General features: G+C 37.3%; 1 protein-coding gene across 2 annotated transcripts in view; it reads right to left on the bottom strand.

The window, feature by feature from the left end:
• Gbe1 (1,4-alpha-glucan branching enzyme 1) overlaps positions 1 to 17,869 on the bottom strand; it is a 241,974-nt gene that overhangs the window by 43,224 nt on the left and 180,881 nt on the right. For both annotated transcript variants that reach the window (XM_052740985.1, XM_052740986.1), the window contains one exon: positions 16,217 to 16,388. In XM_052740985.1, coding sequence (XP_052596945.1) covers positions 16,217 to 16,388 — 172 coding nt within the window. The remainder of the gene's footprint in view (positions 1 to 16,216; positions 16,389 to 17,869) is intronic.

Below are 17,869 nucleotides of genomic sequence, written 5' to 3'. Positions count from 1 at the left end.
TTATAGGAAAATACATTCTTAAAGAGACAAATTTTCTCACTTTGTTAGGGATGAAAATGAAAAATTACTGTCTCTCTCAAAGACCACAAATAACCACTCTCTAGTCTTCCATGCGGAGTAAACTTGCTCACTTTTACTTGCTTTTCTTTATTGGAGTAGAGGGTTGGGGAAAAGAGGCACTGATATAGTACAACTATCTAGGATTTTTGATGCAGAGAAACTCCCCGTCTAAATTCCTTGTTTGCCGTTAGCAAGTTACTCAGTAGGAAGGCTTCCAAAAAAATAGTATCTGTGTTCAGGACACTCATCATTGCATTCTATGAGATGACAGACATACTGCCCAGCAGCCCTGGCAACATGTCATCAGTCACACTTAGAAGCCTGTGGATCATTACAACCTGCCTGAGTAACACTAAAAGAGCCAGGCATCCAGCCTTCAGTTAAAACTTAGATGCCTTAATCAATGCTCTTCAGAAGGAGATCTATGTTATTTGTTTCTCTTGAAACTTCTAGAAATCCATAGAAAGTGCTAAGAGGTTGTGAGCCAAAAAAAAAAGATGACTTATGGAGAGTAACACTGAGAGGGGAGAATGGTTACAAGGGAGAGAAGCTTTCAAAGCCAAGTGCATGCCAGACGCACGGAAAACCATCCGATGGAATGACCTGAAGTTGGTGGAAGCACGGGGACTCGTTCTGTAAGTTTTTCTATGAGGTGTTTCTGAGATGGGTTATTGGTGTTACATCAAGTGTAAGTGAAGGTATAGCACAGATCTGGGGGTTTGGGCTAGTGATGATCACCCTATGTGTTGATTTATCTTTAGTATCAACTCCGAGGGTAGCATTTTCACTTGTCCTCAACACACAAACCCTCAGAAGAGGAAGACACAGACAGAGACCCTAGAAATAGCAGAGTCCCTGCATTCAGAAGTTCTTCTGTAGGACTGTGAAGTTCACGATTAGGCAGTGAGCCTTTACAGTCACCCTAGGATGACATTTCTGTACAACAGTAAAACATATAGTGCCCCTGGCATAGTTTGCACAACAAAGGTCCTATCATTGATTGTTTGGGCCCCAGAATTTGTCTATTGGGAGATGACAGACTTTTTAAGAGGTGGGGAACAGTGAGCAGTCCCTAGGTACCTGTATGGATATCCTGGGCGGAGATTAGGGGTCTTGGCCTCGTCTATACTGTCTATTTTTAGCAATGAGGTGACTGGTTTTACTTTACTGTGGAGCTTTCAGCATGGTGCTTTAGTTTAGGTACAAATAAAAGAAATGGGGCCCACTGATCATGAACCAAAACTTCTAAAACTAGGAGACAAAATAAAACTTGGCTATTTATAAATTGACTGACACTGTATTTTGATATAATGACAGACAGCTGACAAATAAAGCCTCTATTTTTCAAACTCAGTAACTGAGAGGGGGAGAAAAAAATTATGTGCATTCTTCTAAACTAGGGCTGCACGGATAGTAAACTCATTCAGGGGCATATCTGATACAATTAGAATCTGCATTAGAAATGCAAATGATGAGTGTACTGTACGTCCTATAAATCAGGGTGTAGCCCAGATGTGTGAGCATTAGCATCTATAAAAGAATAAGGTATAGGTTTTCTCCCACTTCTCAAGGTGAAATAACCATCCCAAGGGAAAACAACACAGATTTAAATGTAGAAGCAAATGTGCTTTTTTTTTTTTTTTCATTAGTACTTATGCTAAGATCCACACCTACTTTACCACTATGTTAGTTTAGGACGTGGGCTGTGCCACCTCCAGATTTCAATTGCTATATGTACAGATCTCACTTTGAGGAGGGAAGATAAAGCTGGCCCATGAGACTTTCCTGCATTTGGGACTTTCCCTTCCTGAAATCTAAATGCTGATAAGATGATATCCTTTCTCAAGGACAGAGACAAATATTCAACCCAGTAGGTTTCGCTTTTAAATCTATTGCACACAAGGAATAATAATACATTGCTTAGCACGTTTTGTACAGAAAAGCAATTCTGTTTCTAACAAATTTCTGCATTGAAAATAAACTACTGAGCCAATACTAGTAATATCCCCACTCCTATGACTGGGTTTCTCTAGTGACAAGTAAAAGAGAAAGATGCTGCTCCTGAGGCTAGGGACCAGGAAGTAGCGTGTCTACTCTCAATGTCTAGATTATGACATTTTCAAACTGGTCAAGTGGTTGAGGTATGTTATTTCTGTCTGTAGGAATGAAGTAAAGAAAATGTAGATAAGACACATTTTTCTAATAAGTTAAGGTAAATTTTCTCTAAAGTGGTTCTTCAAATCATCACGGAGTTGGAAATGAAATCTTATTTGGAATGTGCACCTGGCAGATGGAGACTTTCCAGTACTGAGGAGGAGGAGGAAGAAATTCTATGAGCTGAGCAGGGTTCACCTATCTGGACCACCTTCGTGTTTCTCTCTCATTCGTCAGCTCCTCCACAAAGGAAAAGCACTTGGTGTGATTTGCAAAGTCTGCAATGTAAGAGCCTCCCCCTCATGGACCTCAGACTTCATTGGCTTCGAGCTCCGCTACTTCCATCTTGACAGTGCAGCAATCGTGGTAGGATCTCATTAAATGCCCACTGAAATGGGTTATTGGTGTGCTGTGAATCACATCCAGCCTGTTTCCTTTAGGTCTCTGCTATTTAGAATATGCACTATTTGTGTCTTTGAGCATCTTAATGGAGCTTCAGGTCATTTGCAACTGCTCACACTGAGAATTTTGCCATTTTTCACAGTTCAGTTTTATAGACTTCTAGGAGTCATGTTACGTTCAGTAATCTTGCCTCAACAAGCTAAGAGAAAATGCCAGAAATTAGCACTCCTACTGTTCAAGAGAGTGTATTTTCTCTTCCTGTAACTGCTTCAATTCCAGCACTTAGCAGGGAGACATTTAAATTTTTATTGTATTCCCTTCTATCAGAAAAAAAGAAGAATTTACAAGTTTGACACTAAACAATCACAGATGGAAGAGCTGAAGTAAGATCACACATTTCATACTGATGCCTAATGCAGCCATCAATAAATGCAGCCTGACACTCAGGACAAAACCCATCTACTTTCCCTGTGGCTTTGGGGAGAATGTAACACATTCATTAAAAAATGTCCCACAGAATTTTCAAATGTCAAAATACAATATAATCATATGGAGAAAATCCTTCAAATTTAGTAATGGAAATTTCATAATACTGCTGAGAGAGAAAATTGCTAGTTTGTAATTGTGCCTCTTTCTCCACAGGTATCACTCATTACAGGAACAAGAATAACATTGGGATAATGAAATTCCTAAACAAGAAACATGGGGACACATATCAGATGACCCACATTATAAACAAAACAGTTCTCTGTTGGCATTATTTTATTTTATAAACAAAGTGATTATATATTCTTCATGCATATGAACCTACAAATGCTTTGCGGACAAATATAAGGAAAATGGAAAGCTATTGAATTAAATTTATATGCCGATGAAGATGTATTGTACAAAGCCTCTCAATAATGCTCAGGAGCAGCCCCTCCCATGCTGCCTTGGCTGTTAGAGGCTGTCAAAACCCGCCCACTCACTTGGACATTACTGGTAGTTGAAGTGTTTATGTTCTCTAGTCTGTCTCAGGTTCCCTTCTCTTCACAGAAAGTCTTCCTTTTGACAGGTGCCAGACAACTCTAATCTTTGATCAACTGAAGCCTTCTAAGGGGAAAACAAAAAACAAAACAAAACAAACATAACCAAAGGCTGATTGTATTTGCTGGCCCAATTAGACATCAGGTGAGTGTGCATTACCTACATATCTCCCTTGGTTCTCTGCTATTTTCACTTTTATAGATGTCTTCTTCAGGCCTTCTATCCTTTCTCAAACATCTCCCTTTTCTTCTCTTTCAAACCTAAATGATGACTTCCCTGAGCTATCAACATAAACTTCACCTCCATGAAACTCCCCTTATAACTAACTGTACCTTAACCCCTTTCCTTCTTTACTTCAGGTTAAGGTAGTACTTCTGTGCAAATACTTACGTTTGCACACGCACTTGGGTACACTGCCAATTTTAACCTACTCTTTTCTTCTATGTTAATCTTTCTCTCAGTCCAGGAAAAAAAAATGCCTTCTAAAGAGCCCAATCTGAACAAAAAACGTTATTTACCTCCCATAAGGAAACAAGCCTCGTTGATTCCCAATTCACTACATCACCTTATTTTACCCTTTGGTAGAAAGCATCACAGAGCCGCTGACTTTCCCTTTTCAGCCCACTAAAGTGGACCTCTTTGCCCCCTAACTCTCAGCATCTCTTTGGCCTGGTTCAGTGAGGCAAAACCAGCTGTTCCCAATGACTGAGGGAACCGGATGCAGAGAGCCATGGCCAGGCCCCAGGTGGAGCTCCAGGAGTCCAATTGACGAGAAAGAGGAGGGTTTGTATGAGCGAGATTGGAAAAAATACAGGGACAAATAGCTAAACAAATGGAAACACATACACTATGAACCAATGGCTAAGGAGCCCCCAACTGGATCACGCCCTCTGGATAAGTGAGACAGTTGATTAGCTTGAACTGTTTGGGAGGCATCCAGGTAGTGGGACCGGGACTAGCTGACTGTTTGGAACCTGGGGTTTATGCAGGGACACACTTGGCTCAGCCTGGGAGGAGGGGACTGGACCTGCCTGAACTGAATCTACCAGGTTGAACTCAATCCCCAGGGGAGTCTTTGCCCTGGAGGAGATGGGAATGGGGGGTGGGCTGGTGGGAAGGAGGGGAGGATGCGGGAGGGGGGAGGACAAGGGAATTCGTGGCTGATATGTAAAATTAAATTAAATTATAAAATAAAAAAACAGCTGTTCTAATCATTTCTTCTTTTGAAATCTGGTCTTTGGTGCTCATGACATTGGTACAATCCCAGTGCCTTTCCTTCCTTCTTCTGAAACTGCACTTTCCTCTGCTGGCTTCCTCGTATTTAGACACTGTGCTCCTCTGGGTCTTGCTCTGTGCCTTTCTTGGGTGATGGTTCTCAGTTCCTAGAGTTGACCTCATGAATCTAGCTGTTGGTAATTGCAAAGTTAAGGTTTTCTAAATTACATTTCTAGACCCCAATATTCTCTGAACTCACCTAGTTGCCATTTATGGTTGAATAAGGCTTACGGGTTGCGTGTCTAAAACTGAGTCCTTACTTTCATATTAAGTTGACTCCCCAACCCCTTTTCCATGTCAGTCAGTGGTACTGCCAGTTACTGGTTGTCTAAGCCAAAATTTCAATTACCATAAGTCACATTTTCAAACCGGTATCAAGGCTGATTGAGTCATGATTCCTTATGACTCAAAAAGTTCTCTTTGCTCCCCTGTCTCCACTGACCTCACCATCGCTCTTAACTCCTTTTACAACCTGCTCAGTGGGACCAGTGTTCTTTCTTTGCTCACTCAACTTATATCGTCAAACCTAAACTTTATCTTCATAATTTTCTTATTAAAATTTTACTTTGAGTATAATGCCTACTTCTGCAATAGGGCCTGCATGATCTTAATAAATAAACTTCTAGCTACCTTCTCAACTAAACCCTTTTAGCACACATTTATTAAACACCAGCTTAAAACTATACTAACCTCTTTCTATGTCTATAAATCTCCCAAGTCCTACCCCATGCATCGGTAGGGCCTTGCATAATCTGTTAACTGTCTTAAAAGGTCTTTTTTGTCTTTTTTTTTTTTTTTTGCTTCAACTGAGTTGGCTCCTTTGTATTCATTTGATAAGCTCTTCCACAGTACCTGCTTCCATGAAAGGTGATGAAATGTGTAAGTTTCTGTCTCAAATGATGGCTGTGTTACAAATGTGGTCTATTCACCCCTTTATTAAAACCCGGAATAAAACTTTGATTCTTGCTTTTTATATTCCAGTCTCACAGGTAATTTCTCCTGCAGTAGTTACCTAAACCATCTCAGCTTTGCAGTATTGATCTACCACTGGTCTCCAGCTTCTCCAGGAACAATACAGAAGAGATCATTTAAACATAGTCAAATAAAGGGCACCCTCTAAAGACAGTTTTAAAGCACTTTACTTAGCTGTGCAGGGGTGGTCCAAGCCTTTAATCCCAGCACTTAAGAGGCAGAGGAAGGCAGATCTCCGAATTGGAGGGGCCAGCCTGAACTACAGAGTGAGTTCCAGGACAGCCAGGGCTATTCAAAAAAAAAAAAAAAAAAAAAAAAAAAAAACCTGCCTCAAAAGACAAAAGAAAAAAACACTTTACTTTTAGAAAACCTACATGGCATTAAAGGAAAAAAGTCTTCACTCAAAATTAATCACTATCAAAGGAAGAGCTCACAGTATTAGTCCTATTTGTCTCAAGTCCTGGCATTATGTGGTTGACAGGCCACATCCAGCTATGACAGCAGCTGATAGATCCAAATTAACTGCCAAATTGATTAACATTTTTCCATTTCTAAAAAAAAAAATCCTTAAATAAAACCATAAATGGAGTTACATCATGCTCACAGTAATCCAGGAGGGTTAAAACCTTGCTATCATACTCAAAGTTAAATTTTAATGATAAAATCACAGAGATACAGTTCAGATTTGACGATGATAACTTGAGTAATGAAAGAAAGAACACTGGTCTTACTGAGGAGGAGTTAAGCGCAATGATGAGATCAGTGGCGACAAAGGAGCAAAGAGAGAACTTTTTGAGTCATAAGGAATCATGAATCAATCAGCCTTGATACTGGTTTGAAAATGTGACTAACAGTAATCAAAAAATGTTATTTAATGAAATTATCAAGAATGTGTTTGTTTTACATCTACGGTCATGAAAGGTTTTATCCTTTCTGGTCTCTGCTCTGCAAGTGGATTTGAATGATTCCATGTCATCTTTGAAATACTTCTCATATACCTCTTTCGTGAGGCAGACTTCCTATAAGTGATGGTGAATGGCCACACCCATGTCAAAGATTAGTGAGCTTATAGCATCTTTGACCTCTAGGTCTTCATTGGAGGAATCACCACCAATAAGTGGATTATCACTGTCCCTCTTTGTCCTACCAGTCATCTTGTCCTTCACCCTAAGGTGTAGACTATTTGTGATATTCTGAATTTATAAATGTCAGAGAACAGCTGTTCATGGGTGACGATGTCCTGGCAGATGATCATTCAAGTGTCTAGAGGGAGACTGAGGAGGCATTAGTTTTGGACCTCTTGGCACTACCACAGTGTAAGGTGCTAGGGATAGAGGATATGCGTGGAAAAGTCAGACAGCCATCTTCCATTTATTTCACAAAGCAAGTCAAAACTTGAAAGACTTTCTTCCAATTATTTCAACTGTGTCCATTTTTAACAATTTTTGTTGCATTTATTTACTTATACATTTCTGTGTGTTTGTATATGTATGTGTGGTTTTTGTGGCCATGTGCAGCCTAGGACATGCTTGTGGAGATCAAAGGACAACTTGCAGAAATCACTTTTTCTTCCTCTTCTTCCATTTTGTGGGTTCCAGGGGTTCGAAGCCAGGTAATTTGGCTTGTGGCAATCACCTTTACTTGATGAGTCATCACAACAGCTTATATTTTAGCAACTCTGTGTGTGTGAGAAACTTCCTTCATTTCTACCTTCATGTTTCATGTCCTTTATCTGTATTTTAAGTTTGTTGTCCCTACAAGAAATTAATATTGGGATTTCTGACAAGTGTTGTGTCTCAAGAATTTAGCTGGACCTACTGGCTCACACCTTTGATTCCAGCATTTTGGAGGCATAGGCAGGAGGATCTCTCTGAGTTCAAGGTCAGCCAGCTCTTCATAGTGATTTCTAAGATATTCAGAACTACAGAAAGTTCCTCATCTCAAGAAAACAAAATAAATCAATAAAAGATAAATATATAATGAAAGAATCAACTTAGTATAGCATCTAAAATAATTTCTGGCATGGAAGGTAACAATATTGGAAAAGAGTGAATCAGCAAATGAAAACATGATTCTGGAGTTACTCAATGCTTTCCATACTGTTCTCATTGGTTTCAGAAAAGATAGCGCAGTGTTCCCAGCATATTGATGATTGGATCTAGCCTTGGCATCCAGATTTCCAGAGAGCCCAAGGAATGTACGTTGTGCCTACTTAAGATGCTGGAACATGTAAATAGAGAAGACACTGCTGGTCACAGCTAGGAACTCCCAGAGAATGTGAAAAGCTGTTTGAAGAACTCAAATCTTATCTACAAAGTAATTGTTATATCTGTTCATGACTTACTTTTTATTAGCCAAAAAGTAAATTTTCAACACCAAAATTTAACCACTAGCTATTTCCGTCCAGCGATAAATTCTAATTAAATTCAGGAATAAAGCATCCAATTAGAAAGAAATGTTAAAATATGTAACTCAGTCTTATCTTACAAAATCTACCATGTGGAGGATTTGTTCTCCTTGTTCAATACACCCCTGTGACCAGCAAATAAAAAGCCCATGGCAACCATTCCCTTCTGTTTCAAATAACAACCATTCCACACACAATTGTGAGGCAAGAGTTATAAATCTCTGTTGCAGGTTGAATACGAATTGCTTCTCATGGGTGTATGTATCTGAACACTTGGTCACCAGGTGGTGAAGCAGGCTGTGGAGGTTGCAGAGGCTGTAGGAGGGGAGCCTCGGGCTTTGGGGTTTTATAGCCGCACCCTACTTCCTCTTCTCTGTCTGCTGCATGTGTGTGGATGGCAATGTGATCAACCAAGTCCCAGCCAAGTTCTGAACGCCATGCTTTCCCTGACTGCTGCCAAGACTTCCCCATCATGACTACTGTCCCTGTGGAACTGTAAGCCAAACCTCTGTCCTCCCAGCTGCCTCTAGTGAGAGAATTCCATCACAGCAACAGAAATGTAACTAAATGCAAAATAACTGTCATGGGTCAAGGCTTCAAAAACACCTTAGTAGTGTATAGGAGAATTCAAGAGTTGGAAGTCCAACTGGACCAACACTACTTTTAACTCTCTAACTTCCATTAGGATAACAACTGTAGGGGGTTCCATAACATTCTATGAAACCCATGAAAAACATAAAAGTCAATGTCCACTTGTCTATATATGGCAAAAATTTAAGGGAAAAAAATCCCACAGCTCTATTTTGTTTTTCTAAATGCTCTGTATTAAAAAAAAAAGTCTTTAATGTTAAGTACTATTGCATTTAAATTCAAACACAGTATATGATCAGGAAATTAACTATTTAGCAGGTAAATCATCTAGTAATTTGAAACAAGGAAAACAGAGGAAAAATGGTAAATTGAAGGTGGGTGTATGGAAAGAAGAAAGAATTTTTGGAGTTGACGTCTCTCTCCTTTCTTTCAGAAGTCTCTGCACTTGGAGCTCCTTCTTTATATTTTTAACTTAGTTTATTTCTTGTTTCACTTTTCTGCATCAAAGAGGACAGAGACTGGACAAGGAATCCACAAATGTAACTTTCATGTATGAAGTAAGTGAGAAAGCATAAGTCAACAAGCCCAGTCGATTCAAGGTTTCGTTGGGTGTTTCAATTACGTATGAGTATCCAATATGCTGGGAAATTTGTGTTTTATGTTGACAACACAAATTTTCGGCTTCTTTGGAACACCATGTTACAGTATAGTGGTAAATCTTGCTGGTTCTGTTGATTTTACTTTTCCAGTTCAATCTTTTTTTTTTTAAATGATAAATTTGAATCATTTATGCTTTGAGATACACCAGAGATCACATGCCCCATTAAAATTTCAAACCAAATGGTGTACTCATTTAAAAATTGCTTTTCTGTAATGCTAGAATCCCCATAAGGAAGAAAAAAATGAGCAGCAAGAAAGGTAACAAGGGCCCCACTTCCTCAGCTCAAAAGTTTGCAGACTCCTGTCACTCTGCATATGTTTCTAGGAGATGCAAAATGAAAGAAGTCAAACCAGGGGGCAAAACAGAACACAAATTGGCAGAAAGCTACTGATTAAAAAAAAAATCCACAGAGCATTCACATTTTGGCAATAAATAAATAAGTCTTCATGAAGTTATAAAAGACATATTTGTTTAAATGAAGAATATATTTGTTAGACAACTATTTGATGCTGCAAACATATTTTAAGCTAGAAAGTGTTTTATGAGAGTGATCACTCAATGGTTAACATTTTTACAATAAAATTGACACTTAAAACACAAGAAATATGATATTATTTTCAAACTAATAACTAAATATTTCTAATTCTTCTTCTTCTTCTTCTTCTTCTTCTTCTTCTTCTTCTTCTTCTTCTTCTTCCTCCTCCTCCTCCTCCTCCTCCTCCTCCTCCTCCTCCTTCTTCCTTCTCCTCCTCCTCCTCCTCCTCCTCCTCCTCCTTCTTCTTTTTTTAATATCTAGGATCTCATCATGTACCCTGAGAAGGCCTTGAAGTAAGGTAAAGCTGCAAAATCTTCCTGCCTTAGATTTCTGATGGTGGGACTACATTCTGCACAGATTCTTTGTTGCCAGCCTAGTCAATTACATTGTATCTGCTAGTATTTTACAGCAGTATGGTACATGCTTAATGTTTTATTATTTGACCTTTTAAAATTGCATCTACATGGGGGGGGGGGGGCGCATGCTCACGCTCTATCACATGTACTGGAGAGAAAGAGGAAGTCAGGGGAAAACATGATTCTCTCCTTCCATTATGTGGATCTCAGGGATCAAACTCAGTCAGTCTTGGGAACAAGTGCATTTACCCACAGGGCTGTCAGTATGGCCTCATTCTCTTTTTCTTTATACTTTAAATGTTTGTATATGTAACATTATAATCATTAAATATCTGCTTTTGTCTTTTATACTTCTTGGCAGTCTTCAAGTGCTACCAATGCTATTACACTGGTTATCTAAAAAAAGTATATAAAGAATTGATGATGCAGTAACAGTATTTTTATTTTATTCTGGTAGTATAACTACTAGGCAGAGTAGTCACCTAATTCTGGACAAATCCTGAGGGGTTATTGGATGAGGAAATATGGCTGTCATTCCTCTGGCTAGGCTGACTAGTTAGGAAAGCTTAGCATTCGAATGATAGTCAGGCGTCACCAGAATGCTGGGTGACCCACAGCAGATCTGTGGAGTTGTATTTTCCCTTTCACTGCTAGCTGTCAACATGTTCTCACTAGGACCACTCTATGTGTGAAGTTGAAGCTTTTCACTTTACATTTATTTTTAACCACAAAACATATTTTTACTAGAATTATAAAACCTCAAAAAGCCGTTTTAATATAATTAATAATAATCATTGTTTAAAGCCATATCCTCTAGTTACATTATATATTGGGAAAAAAACTATAAAGGCACTCAATGATTAATAGAAGGACTTTCTTAAACAGTATAGAGTGCTTGAAAGATTTTTACAGAGTATAGACTCTCTCTCTCTCTCTCTGTAGTGTGTGTGTGTGTGTTTGTGTGTGTGTGTGTGTGTGTGTGTGTGTGTGTGTGTGTGTGTGTGTGTGTGTGTAAATGGGGTGGATAGGTAAACCATAAAAACCCATTAAATTTGTTACAGTGTTCTAGCTGTGTTTGTATCCCATAGACACATAGATATTAACCAACAGATACATATGACAAGTTAACTGATTAATACAAGTCAGGCTTAGTCAATAAATCAAAACAATGGAGGTAAAAATCGGACCTCCTTCTTAGACTTAAAAATCTAAGGTTGAGTTAGTAGAAATATTCAGTATCCATTGTTGTATATGAAAAAAGTAACATTTACTCTTGGTAATACTGACTACAGAAATGTTCTAATACATTACACAATATAAACTGGGGAAATATCAATGATTCCTAACAAATAATTATTACCTGTCCTTGCTCTGTAGATTTTCAGACTTAGCAGGCTTAGAGACCACTAAAGATAGGTATATCCTTTATCATCAACTTTGGGCTCAACTTCCAATGTCTGATAACAAACTAGCTTAAAGAAGAAGAACTAACATAACTTCCCCTCCTTAAGACTTCCAATATCATATGAAAGAAGAAGTAGAAGGGCTTTGTTAAAGCCAATTAAGGAAGGGTATCTCCTTTTGGTAAATATGGCTATTTTATAGATTTATTCATTTAATTTTTAGATGTATTTATTTATTTATATTATATGTATATGTGTGTGTGTGTGCATAAATGTGCAGCACATGTAAAGAGATGCATAAAGAGATTAGAAGAGAGCATGACCAAAGTTATAGAGAGTTGTGAGCTATGTGATAATGAGTTCTGGGAACAGAACCAAACTCCTTTGCAAGATCAGCCAGGGCTCTTAATGTTGATCCATCTTTCCAGCTCTCTCTACTATTATTTTTTTAATCTAGTCCATTGCATTACTTTTTTTTAAATAAAGGAATATGCCCCACATACCCTCTCTGGCTCTGGATAGATAGGAGAGATTCTAACCTGCCTCAGAGATTATATGATCACAAAGATATGCTCCCCGAAATGAGCCTGTCAGTCGCCTCGACAGGCAAATATTGCTCAGGAAAGCTGTCTGTTACAGTCACAGAAACATGATGTACCTGAACATATGCTAAAAGACAGGCGTAAAACTGTCTTTCACAAGAGATGAATATGTACTCCACAATCCACTCCCTGGACTCAGTTGCTTGCAGATCCTCTCCACTAAGCCTGGCCACTTTCTGAGTCAGAACACAAAGAAGTGTAACTTCTTGCTTTCCCTGATATTGGCCAACATTTTAAGCTCTTTTGTCTGAAATCTGAGCATTCTCACTCTTTCAGCATACCCTCCTTTCCAGTGCAGCTGCTTAAGGACTGTTGAGCCTGACGACATCCTAAACTTTAATTTCCAAAGGCATGCCCTTTTCAATCTCTCACCCATCCCTCTGTTCCTGGATGCTGCTACTGAGGTCTCCAGTTCACCTGCTCTCTTGTTCTTTTCTCTCAAACTCCAAATCGTCCTTAAGTTTCCTTCTAAATCCACTTTCAAACTTATCTATGAGACTATGACCAAGCAAAACACAATTCCCAGTTACCATCTGACACCTTAAAATATAAATGGATTGAACACCTTAAAGAAACTCTTGTATTAATCAATGAACCTTTGAAAAAGATTATTTAAAAAAAAAAACTCCTATAATCAATTAAAGCACCACTCAGGACCTATAACTAATAATATTAAAAATAGTAAATTTATGTAAGAGTTGAGTATGGTTACATGTTTGGAAACACTCAGCATTTTATATATGCACTAAATCATTTCACACACCCCCCAAAAAAAAGCAAACCTGTGAGGTAGGCACAAGACTACCACGAAGAAATAACTGTACAGAATAAAGATTCCTTGTACCTATTCATACATATAAACATTTAGAAGACTGGACTCCAACCAGATCATTTTTACCCTCTAAGCTATTCAGTCATTAGCCACACATTTGTGGCTAATCTACAAATTGAGCTAAGTATAATTATTTTGTAATATTCTCAAGTTACACACCATGAGAATGAACAAGGGCCCAGCTGCTGTCACATCATAGTTATACACCATTAAACATGTCCCTTTACCTAACAGAGCTGTGATAACAGCAGCTGACATTGGAATGAGGCATAATTTAATAGTCACCTAACTTTTGTCCCCAGATTTCTTTTGAACTAAGATTTGGTAGAAAAAGAAAGAAGGAAAAAAATGAAAAATAAGGGATATATTTTATTTTATTAACAGTAACACGATAGTTCTCTTATGATTGATGATATATATTTTTTGAAACCCTAAATTAGAAACACTATATACAGAAACAATAAAGAAGCAAATCAGCCAAACTGATATTTTTTAGGATCATACAGATGGAGATGAATGATGTGATAAGCAGAATGATGCCCAAATGTTCAAAAAATTATGGAATCATTTTATTTTTTGTGTTCATTGGCTTTAAATTTTTTTTCCATAAGAATATATTTTGATCATACACTTTTCCTGCCACAGCTCTTCCAGGATCCTCCCCGCATCCCTTGTAAAAAGCACAACTCCATGTACTTTGTCTCTCTCAAATCAAACAACCACAAAACAAAAACAAAAACAAAAAACACTAAAAGGCAAAAATCAACAATCCAAAAATAAATAAAAAAACATGTAACCATTTAAGTAAAAATTACTGTTTTTCATACTTTAAAAAAAATCTCTACCAGTGGAAAAATGAAAACAAAATTCTACAAAATAAAAAAAAAATGGAAATGACTAAAACATAAATAATTATATTACTCCCGCATCTACCATAACTTCTATAACTGCTCCCCCTTTATAAGGTAATTTCTTAAATGTTTTAAAACATACTATACTTGCAAGAGCAAGTTGTGATTACTCTTAATGAACTAATGTTGAACATTACAATGTGTGGCTGAATACGCACATCCAACATCCTCTTAAGACAATGTTAGAGCTCTGTAATATGCTCCAGAGCTAGTCCACAGATTGGAAAGTACAATGTTGACAATCAGGATGCTCGCTGAGTACTAAGTTTATCAAAGATTCAAGATAATCAAGGGTGATCAAAACGTGACTATGTGAAATCACATCCAAGTATGTGATTATGGGCGTTTAGTCAGTGCAGCTACAGAGGCAAGATCTGAGCATGCAGACTGGTGAGGAAAGAGGGTGTAACAGTGGGGTCATCCAAGAAGGGAAGGGCAAAAGTCCCAGGATCCAGACTGGAGACAGCCTGTAGCATTCAACAAACTGAAAGATAGTTTGGATGGTGGAAAAGAACAAGCAGGAAACCTGACCAGGGTTGGAGGGACTGCAAGGATGGGTTTGCTTTGCCAATGAAGACTAACGGGTCACCTAGAGGACACAGGGATACTGAAGGCTTTGGGGCAGTACAGGGACATGATGACAAAATTAAAAAAAAAAAAGATATTTAAATTTATGACAGCTAGTAGGGAAATACTAATTTTTACAAACAATTTTACTAATTATAAAATTTAAAGCTATTATGATATGACTGATTTAAAAGCAGAGGAACACCATACATAGATAAGATAGCATGGTAGACTGATTTTTATTAAAGAATGCATTAAAATTAGAAGCTATGTACAAGAAAAAGAAAAGCTAGAATTAATTAAAATTAGGGAAGAGCTTTAGGCCCTATACAAAAGAATAACTTCAAAGTTAAATTTGCTATCACACATGTGGTCAATTCATCATCCTATAGAAAGATAGATGTTAGAAGCAATTACAGTTCTTTATTTTGTTACTCTTGACAGTTTCATGTAAAGAGTTTCCCAACAAACACTTGTCTGTCTTAGGTTGAATACAATATGTGAAAATGAATGTTTTAGAAATATTATGATTAACAATCTTCAGTAGATTAACAAATGCCCCAGTTCTACAGAAATTGCTCTACTAAGAGAAACACCAAGAAACAGGAAGTAGTGTACACGGATATTTCCTGTCCCCAAAACCCAGTAATGGAAGAGGTAGGAAGCAATCGTGGCTGCTCTCTACTTCTCTGATCTTTCAGGTTTTTAGTCCTATATGTTACTCCTGGTTTTTATTGATAAGGTTAATTAGATTTATACATCAAAGTGGTCCACCTTAGGAACTTTCTGAAGTCTATCTTCAAACTTACAGCTTGCAAACAAGAGAGGATACTGAAAAACCTGAGATTTCATACAACAACTCTCAGAAAAATACAAAATAAATCTAACACTGGGAAGCATTTTTTGCAGAAATACAACTCAGGCTCTTGGACATTTTTTATAGTTTTGCCCATTGTTCACCAGCCAACAAGCCCGACTCTCCTAAAACCCAAGCATTCAAATGTTTGCTGGAGGGAAGAAGATACAGAAACATAGTAGTTAATTTCCTTATCTTATTATTCAGCATTCTTTGGGTAAGGACCATCTAATAGTTTCCTGCACTCAAAACTAAGTATTTTGCTCTTCACAATGTCCCTCGGCCATGAGTTTCACACTGTGACACAAGTATCTCGTATGCAACTATTTCGGAGAAAATCCAAACCATTTGCTTATTAGTTTGTTATTTGACAACTACAACATTACTTTGCTTAATATTAAAATGCTACAATAACATCAGAAGGAAGACATTTAAAATAATAATTTTAGGATTAAAATATTTCAGCATTCTGATTGACAAAAATAATCAATAAAATCAAAGTTGATATTCTTTTTAAATCTGAAAAACCAAAGGAAAGTATTCTTCATCACTTACATTAGATAACATTTTAAGCACAGATTTACTTTCTCTGTAACTCACACTCACCCATGAAATTGAGATAGCCTTCTCCACCAAGACCGTGAGTAATGAGCCGAATCATCTTGTGCAGCTGTATTCCTCGATCAATAACTGGAGTGAAAGGAGCCAGAACACTCATGTTCGTGTACATCTCAGCATCCATCAGCCAAAACGCCAGTGTCTTATCGCCAACCAGTGCCTACAAAAACAATTCACTGGATAAACCAGGAGCATGGGTACTGAGACTACGCAGTTAGAGCTTACAGCAGCAGAACACAAGGCTATACGATGGGCAAACCAAATTGGATGGTGTTTGGACCATTATTAATTTCCAGTGGTTACTTTCTTTGCTGAAAGGCAGATTATTTGTTACATCTAGGATAGTGCTTACAATTTTCTAAAATTTTCTGAAATGTTTCTTATAATGGTAAGAATATCACCTGGCCAAAAAGATTATTTATACATATATACCATGATTTCATTTGTTTTGAAAGCAATGGGAAAAATTTAAAATATACATATGTATGTATATGAAATGGTAAAGTAGATAAAGAAATTACAAAGATCCTTTGTTCCCATCATTAGATAAAAATTCAAGCTTGCATTCTTACTTTATTTGCCACTTAAGTTTAGTTCATTTTATGTAAACATTACCAATAATGACTAGGACAGATGACTCATTAATGCTCTAGGTAGCAGAAAAGAGGCCTCTGACCACATGTACTACTGAAGAGTAAAGACAGTTAACTAATGAAAGTATTCATCATTGACAGAAGGGGAGTAGATAGTGAATGTGTAGTATGGGGTAACCCACAATCTCAGTATGCTGAGAGTTTCACTTTGCAATTATTTAAAATTATAAACCTATTATCCCACTAAGCTATTTTAATTAGAATGACTTCTTTGAAGTGTGAGTGCAAGATCTGTAGCACACATCCCTAAACCATTTGCCTTTCCTACTTCATGCTTCTGTATACCTGTTTGTTTTGGTCACCTCTGATCCTGCTTAAAAAGTGTTGGACTTTATGTTCACAGGGGAAGATGATTTTTCAAGTCAAATAGCCCTCTAAAATACATCCCATTGGGATACAGATAATCTTAGATACTTAATAGTTAAGGTTAAGAATTTATCTAAAAATTATATAATACTTCTTACCATGTATTATATGTACTTAGAGTTATTCATTGTATAAATAGGTGACTGGTATCTTTTAATAAGCTTAAGAATGAGCGCACATTTGCTTTTGTAATGAATGAGGCATTTGGTTCATTATTCACATTCCTGACAATTTATATTCCTTAAAAGAATGAAACAATTCTCAGCAAACCTACATTTCTTTACAGATAGGGCAAAAAGTTGCCAAATAAATTTACAAAACTTTCTTTTTCATTTTTTTTATTCAACCCATATAGTTTTTATTTTATTTATTCAAACAAATATATATGTCGGTAATTTACAATGTGCTGTGATTTCTATATGTTTATTCACAAAAAGTAATAATTTATACATGCATTTTAATTTTCTCTAGGGGTTTTGTTATTTAGTTATTGCTGTTGTTGCTGTTGCTGCGCTGTTGTCTTGAGACAAGGTTTTTCTGTATAGGTCTGGCTGTCCTGGAACTCACTCTGTAGACCAGACTGGCCTCAAACTCAGGTAGATTCACCTGCTTCTCAAGTGCT

This window comes from Peromyscus californicus, unplaced genomic scaffold (assembly GCF_007827085.1).
Source record: "Peromyscus californicus insignis strain IS unplaced genomic scaffold, ASM782708v3 Scaffold_16__1_contigs__length_79575227, whole genome shotgun sequence".
In the NCBI taxonomy this organism is placed as follows: Eukaryota; Metazoa; Chordata; class Mammalia; order Rodentia; family Cricetidae; genus Peromyscus; species Peromyscus californicus.
The sequence above is the reverse complement of the archived record's forward strand: the minus strand, read 5'-3'. Positions and strand labels throughout refer to the sequence as shown.